At 36.2% G+C, this 8,159-nt stretch overlaps 1 protein-coding gene across 1 annotated transcript in view; it reads left to right on the plus strand.

Moving 5' to 3' along the window:
- tsc22d3 (TSC22 domain family, member 3) overlaps positions 1-4,391 on the plus strand; it is an 83,816-nt gene extending 79,425 nt beyond the window's left edge. Inside the window, exons 2-3 of the mRNA XM_088925482.1 lie at positions 2,131-2,182; positions 2,996-4,391. Coding sequence (XP_088781608.1) covers positions 2,131-2,182; positions 2,996-3,247 — 304 coding nt within the window. The 3' untranslated portion in view covers positions 3,248-4,391. The remainder of the gene's footprint in view (positions 1-2,130; positions 2,183-2,995) is intronic.
- Positions 4,392-8,159: the final 3,768 nt, after the last annotated feature.

Here is an 8,159-nt window from a genome sequence, read left to right on the forward strand (position 1 = left end):
ACGGAATACTGTTTTTATTGCTACTCACGATGACAGTGAAACATACTGAATAAACGAATAGTTATAAATACAATATTTTAACGCACATTATATGCATTTTATAGCGCACAAAATGCCATATCACCAGACAAATAGATAATTTCTATACTATAGAAAATGGAGCGGCTAAATTAAATTTAATAAAAAAAAATATAAACCCGTTTGGAGTCTGGAGAGCCTTGTACAAATTCCGAGTTTTTATAATCGTCAAGTACTGTTAGGTTCCACAAACAATTGGTAGTTTGCAAAATCAGCAGAACGCCCTGTCCACATTTGATAAATGACTTAAAGGAGTCTTTCTTTTAAACAAATATAGATTAAGTCTCTCTAAGGTCTACATTGAAAAAAAAACGCTGCATAGTTTCAAAGAAAAAAAAACACAGGGGCGCTATGCTACCACGATTGCTTTTTCCTGGCAAAAGGTCGCAGGAAGTTGCAAAGTACAGAATGTACAGACTTAGTAGTAGTTGTACTGTACTGAAAAGCCACTGAAGGTGGCGGCAGACTACTAAAGGCTTTTTGTAGTGCTTTTTTAGTGCTGTAAATATTTTTACCAAGAACAGAATATGATTTTTAATTAAATCGCATAGATCTGTATAAATTGGTCGGTTAGCAGACTTTTACTCCTTCTCTACATGAACGTGAAATCATCAAAAGCAAAGGGGTTTCTACCGTTGGATGTTGTGTATTATTTGCATGTTTAAAAACATACTTTTAATCTGTGTTCCATATTATGATTAATACTAGTGCGTGTAAATAATTTTCACAAAAAATGCACTCAAGTGCACCTTAAGTAAGTGAGCAGTTGGATTATTTACCTCCAGATATAAGAAGTATTGCAACTATGCTCAAGCGTGCTTTTTAATAAATGTTGTTAATAAAAGACATCGTTTTGATAATTAACTTGCATGTGAAATTAATGTTCACTGTTCTTTTTCCAGGGTTCAGGGAGGGTACAGCTAAACGTCTACACCAGACGCCTTATTAGAATAATATATTCAAATTTATTTTGTACATGTTATGACGTCAATAGGCAGCCCTATATAATGAGAGAAGTCTCAGAAATAGAAGCAGTTACAAAGCTGTAGAGATTGGTGCGTAAATCCTGTACAGTTAAAAAAACAACAACCCCATCTAGCCAGGTGTAATAGAAATACAGACAACTATAAGTTCTAATATCGTTTTACATCAGTTTGCAAACGTGGCGAGAAACATTATCCAAACTGGCCTTATCTTAAACATGAGTACGGAAATGTTCAAAACACCAATGGAAGTGGCTGTCTATCAGCTGCACAATTTTTCTATTTCATTCTTTTCTTCGTTGCTTGGAGGGGATGTAGTCTCCGTGAAACTGGACAACAGGTAAATATTTAGATTTGTGAAAATTTGTCTTTAGCGTGGCAGTTTGAAGTGAACTAAGCTGAGCTTTGTAGGAGGTCTCTAGTATGAAAAGAGTTTCGTAAAAATAATGTATAGGTATTAAACCTTGTTATGCATTGGTAGATACTAAGGGACGTATGAAAGGCAATGTGATTTTGTGTTAAAAATAAAAGTTATGGAGAGGAAAGACTCCAGTGAGACGTCTATGTGAAACTGAAAGCTTTACTTGAATTTGAAGTGTAATTACTATACAATATGTAACGTTAAAAACAGTTGTAGTTGTTTCAGGTAAACTTGTTCAATTTACATTAATATGATGCAACGTTTTACATCAATCAGATTGTAAGAGAGGTACAGGTATATAAGGCAGGAGTGAGTGGTACAGTTTGCATGAAGTTTACGTTTGCGTAATTGCGGGGGGTTTCCTGTGGCTTGAAGGCTTGTCGGTTTTGGCAGGATTTAACTGGTTTGATTCAAACAAAGCACTGGGATATTCCAATTGCGATCAAGGGTACTGATCCTGGTAAAAATACACCAACGCGTCCACTTTCTAGAGATTTTTGAAAATTGATTAAATACCTCTCGTGTGATATATTTGTTCGGTATATTTTACAAGCAGTATGTTAATTGTATTACTACCAGAAATCGCAGCTCGTCTCTCTGCTAGTTAAGTTCATGAATACAGTAATTCAGGTTCCGTTTCTTTTGCAGTGCTTCTGGTGCAAGTGTAGTAGCCATTGACAACAAGATTGAACAGGCAATGGTAAGTTGACATTGTAACTTCTATCCTGATTTATTATTACATATTACTACAAAAAATAAGTGCATTGCATTGTGGGATACTTGGATATAGAGAACGTTTACATTTTATGTGATCCCGTCATACAATCCCTCTACTCGAAAGATATATGCTTTTAATGCTCTATACAAGTGCAAACGATGGATCGTTGCTCTGCAGTTGTTATCAGATCCCGTATTATTTGGTGCTTGTTGCCGGGCAGACCCTTGGCTGCATCCCCAGATTCCATTGTCTCGTTGCAAACGGTTATTGGCTAAAGCTGTGCTGCAGTAGGACCGCAGTGTAGACAGGTTCATGCTTGAAAAGGAAAACAATGGCGCACAAGCCATGTTAGACTGAGTCTCTTGGCTTTTTAGTGTTGTACAGCAGTATAAAGTTAATTTAAGCCTGTGGTATGGAACAACCTGCTATATTTCAGGGACCTTAAAATTCTTTGTACCTTACTTTGCAGTTACTTTGATCATTAACAGGTTTTCACAACAGTAGTTTTTAAACAGAGGAGTTTAAGACAAAAAAATCAAGTTTTTATATAATTGCTGTTAGTACACTATGTTAAATGCAAATGTGAGTACATTTCAAATATGAACAAGTAAGGTAGGTCATTACAGGCAGGTTCCAACTGTGGAAACCTTTATAAGGCTGGTTTAGTAGAAGGGGAAATTCATGTGGGTGTTGTCAGGTTGTTTTGTTCTAGAGAACAGGGTTTTGTTGCACAGATGAGATGATGGCTTTATGTAGCTAGCATTGTAAATATGAGTTGTTTCTGTTTCTCCTCAGGATTTGGTGAAAAACCACCTAATGTATGCTGTCCGGGAAGAAGTGGAGATCCTGAAAGAGCAGATTAAGGAGCTTGCAGAAAAGAATAACCAGCTGGAACGGGAAAACAGCCTCCTGAAAAACCTGGCGAGCCCTGAACAGCTGGAGAAATTCCAGTCCAGATTGCCCTCAGATATACCCATGACATTTGAGGACCAGCCAGTTGTGGTATCTGTCCAGAACTCCCCAGAAACAGGCGGCTCTGCAGTGTAAGTGGCTCTGTCTTGGGGCGGGCAGAGCCACTGTTCTTTAGAGAAATTGACCTCCTTTGAATTGTTGCACAACTACGGTGAGCTAGTTGTACTAATGAAATGAAACAGACGTTCCAATGGCATAGCCTGTTTTCTGTGTATCAGACAATCTCTAAAACAAAAGCATGATGCAAGAGAGATTGCATTGGGACAGTGAAGAGTCCTGTGCCGGGGGCCACCTTGTATCTTTCACCTCTGATGAGGGAGAGGATATGCGACAGGGCTGGCCCAGTGAACAGAGCCAGGATGCCCTAGCCGTCCATGCCGCAGATTCGTGCCAAGGAAATAACATTTCCAGAAAGAGGACTACAATGACACTAGTAACTGAAGTCCATGGATTTATCACTTCCTAAGATGCAGCTTTGTAAACTGCATTCTCACTCAGTGAAACAATAATTCCCACGGCAACCATCATTCTAAGTTGTTTTTTTTTAATCAGAACAAACATTTATGGATATAATTAACCAGACAAGAGACTCGACCAGGACTGAACAGTTCAGCCTCACTGTTAATTATTTTGTGATCCTTTACCTGGTGTGTTGCTTGTATACTTTGCAGTCATCTTAGTGCTGCTTTTGGGGGATTACAGAATGATTCAATTTTTCATTTTTGTGAAACGGGACAATTAATTTTGTCTGAGGAGCATTAGCTGCCATAAGTTAATTTCTTGGGAATTGATCTAACAAATTTGCATATCTCTGTAAATTTGTAGATAATGTAAAGTAAGCAAAATGTAGTGGGCCTGGTGGCTTTGTGTTGAAGACCTGAAACCAGTGCAGTGTGACAGTTGCACTCTTGATGTTAGTCATCATTACCAAATAAAACATGCTTACTTGAAAAGCTAAGGTTAAAGACACTTGTAGACTGTTATCTGACAAACCCCATTTTCTAATGGAGATGTTGTAATAACTACCAAAGACATATATGATAGTCTAGTAAACCAACAAGGATCACATCTTCAGTGTATTCAGATCAAGTCTTTAGAAACGGTAATTACATTGCAGGGGAATTGTTGCTCTTGAGTGTACTTGGGACTGACTGCTGGTATTCACTTTGATGTATGAATACAAGTTGCACATTGCATTAAACCTATGTTTACACAAAAACTGCTATTTTTTCTAGTGTTTGTGTATGTGTTTTTTATTAATAATAGTATATGTAGTGTGTCTTGAAAGCAATTTTAAATACAATTTTCCAAGCAACAAATTCATTAATTCATTACATAGTGACAATATTATTTCTACTATTTTCAGTAACATTCTAGTGTGACCCAGTGTTGTGATTATCATGCCACCAAACCGCTTAAAACCATATGATGAGGTGGTTTAGGTTAATCCCCTACTTTACTCTAGAGGTTAGCAGCTGTTCCTTTTGGGTTTGTTGCAATTGAGATGTATGGAGCTGGGGACTCATTTAAGCAGGCAGGTCTGTTGCAATTGTTCTTAAGGTAACAGTAGTTCAGCACAGGGCTACATGCTAACCACACGTTGAACTCCCAATTAGTGCACTGCTCATAATGACTAATTAGAACTGAGTATTGCGTTGGTAGTTATGTACCCTTATCTGATATATTTTAGCATAAATGCCATTCTTAAATTAAAACCTAACAGGGAAATTCAGTTATAGTAAATGTAAACATGAAACATATTAACATTGCCTACATACATTTACAGGTCAGATTAATTTAAATATTCTGATTCAGAGCCCCCTGCAATTTGTGCTTATTAGAACAACAATGCTAAGCCCTTTAGCACCATACTAAGGACATTTTAGCTGGCCTCCCAACTTTGTTCTGCAGGTTTTTTCATTGCAAATTAACTTAAAGCTGGAAATGATCTCCAGGTAGAACTGTATTAACTAGTCCGCAATTTAGAATGCGGCCGTGTGCTAAATGCGGAAGTGACCCCAAGTGCAATTGACACCAAAAATATTTTTTCCTTGACTCTTTCAACTAAAATAACTTAAATACCTGATGCCAATTAATAGAAAAGTTACAACAGAATTTGCATTGCTCTACATCTGTAAGATCTATTTAAGAATTAAGGCTTGTACATTTTAACAAGCATAGAGGTATTCTAAATGCACAGTCAATAAATTACAAGATCATCACTAAACTTTTTTAGAGCACTTACAGGATGTTGGGCACCTTGTTGCTGTTACATTGCAGCGAGGACATTAAGACTGCCACGGTTGTTGACTGACAGAGATCCAAGCCTGGGGATTCCATGATTTTCGGCAGAGGGCTGAAAGAGCCAAGGTATAGGAGCAGAGCAGGAATTGCGGTGGATCAGAATTGGCAGTCAGAGAAAGGAAATTGTAAATCTGAAGAGACTGGGAGCTGTGGGAAGACACCACTGGATCAGTGCTAGAAGTAGATTTCAGACAGATCAGGTTTCATGTTTTCTGGATTCGAGTTTCAGGTTTTTTAAATCTTTCAGGTTTTCAGGCTTTCAGGTAGACACATTTCTCAGAATAGAGATAGTTTGAAGCACTTCTTGAATAAAGGCTCTCACAGATCCGTGACGTTGGCCCTCCTACACGGAGCTAAGGCTCACACAATGGCAGAGCACCGATAAAGTAGAGTAAACGGTATCAAATGGAGAACTTAACAGCATAATTAGGAGGACTGACTGGATGATTGGTAGAATGTGGAGAGAATTGTTAAACTACCTGAGCGTATTTGAATGCCATTCCCCGCGGGATTATTACCATCTCCTGGGACAACGGAGGACTGAGTGCTGTTGGTCGAGTGGTCAAGACAGTTACACTGTGTAAAACTCTGATGTCTAAAGCTTGAATTTAACCATTGGTGGAAGCTTTTGGTGTTAAATGTTCAGATAAAGAACGGTTTTGGTGTGGATTGCGTTGTACTGATATTTAGAATTTAAACATACCACATCTGTTAAACATACAACTTCTGTACCAAAAAGTGTTATGATCTGTGTTTTATTGATGTTGGTACTAATATAAGTAATTATTAACTTTATTCATAGAAACTGCCAAATTATTTTTTACATTTTACTACTTTGTACTTAAAAGCCTGGTTCTTATATAACCAGAGACTCAGGATGGAAAAATTCTCAGAATACCTATTTCAGCCTGTGTTAATTGCAGCAGGTTGCAGGTTTCAGGTTGATACTTTTTTGTTTAGTGTAACTAGACACTGTAGAATAAAGTGTATTAACCTGCCTTCTAAAAGGTTTGTGGTTAAAAAGGTTAACACTGTACTTGCAGTATAAAAAAGAAGGATAGTACCCATCCTTCTATACCAAACACCTTAATAAAAATCTACTATAATGTTATTTCTACAATACGGTTATGAACATTTAGACCCATAAATGCCACAAAAACCCAATATTATCTAAATTTGATATATGCAATTCTATTTGATCACTTATGATGCAATACCACATTTTTTGCTGTTTTTTTTTCCAGAGAGTAAAAAATACCACAATAAATTACACTTTGATAAATAATCAAAGCTTGTTTTGTTGTTATTTTTCATCTGACAGCTTGAAAACCAGCCCATTAAAATAATTTTGTGATTGCTGAACAACCCCTGTTGTTTTATTGTTCTATAGTATTGTGTACAAACATATAATTTACTTTAATTAGTTAATAGTAATTGTTTTCTTTAACAACTGATATAATAATTTGACTTAAATGTCTTTGTATTTCTATTTTGGACAGGTACACAAATCATTCTAGCAAACTATAGAGTAAACAAGACATTTCAACTGATATACAGGTCATACATAAAAAAGTTTGGACAGCTGAAAGCTTTAAAACAAATGTGATGAGGAAGTAAAACTTAAAAATATCTCTAAAATTTAAAAGTAAAATAATCAAGTAAGTGCTAAAATACTTTCATTGTGTTTCTTCATATTTAAACTTTTTATAATTAAATCTTAAAAATACTTGAAAAATAATTGATCAATCAAAAATATTTGGATTATGTTTGGAAGGCAAATGTATGACAAGTAACTATATTGTATCATTCAATATAAAAAAGGGTAACAATAATGAGAAAAGGATAACAGTAATGCATGTAATTTCAACATCTTATGTTAAAAATGGTTGTTTTTTTATATGTGATCAAAAGAAACATACTTTAAATTTCTGCCTTCTCTAAAGATTACTGGATTTTAATTAGGATATTAGTAAAGTGCTGGGTGTAGGGTAATTGTAGTGAGCACTTCTCACAGAATTGTGAACATGAAGATACAGTATAGTACTAAGCAGTAATAAACTGCTTTATCCCATATACACCTGTGTCACTCATCAAGATTTAAACTAGAAAATATTACTTTAAATTGGTTGTGATATCTTTTGGTTTAAGAAGTATTATTAGAAATTTTGACATGTGTAAGGCCTAATTATAACTTTAGATTGGTGATGATCCACTCCGGAGGCTCAGTCCAGACCTTTTCAGAATCAGGAAGCTATTCCTCTGGCTGTCAATTTGAAACCTGAGCTGCAGATTATTTCCTTCTGAGGGTCATCTGCTCATTTGTAAAACTGGGCACATGCAAAGCCTACTTCAGACCATATTTAGTAATAAGGGTAAACAAAGTGTATTTTGGTGGCTTTTTTAACTGCTTTCTGTTTGTCTGCACTTGCCTCTGCATCACACCAGCTTTCTCTTGCTTCAGTAGTTAAATGATCCTTTTCAGAGCAGGACTCTGTAGGACGTATAGCTGTAAAACTGTATGTTTATATATACCAGGCTTTTAGTTCTTCGAATAGACAAAAAAGAAAACTATGCTTCAAAGAAGAGTTTTTAAAAGAGTTTTTGATTTCCCAGTCTTAGTGCTGGTGACCCAGTGTCTGCAGATTCCATTTCAGCCGAGATTTCCTCTGTAGAATGCTTAATT

The sequence above is a fragment of the Atractosteus spatula genome, chromosome 9 (assembly GCF_055471065.1).
Source record: "Atractosteus spatula isolate fAtrSpa1 chromosome 9, fAtrSpa1.hap1, whole genome shotgun sequence".
Taxonomy (NCBI): domain Eukaryota; kingdom Metazoa; phylum Chordata; class Actinopteri; order Semionotiformes; family Lepisosteidae; genus Atractosteus; species Atractosteus spatula.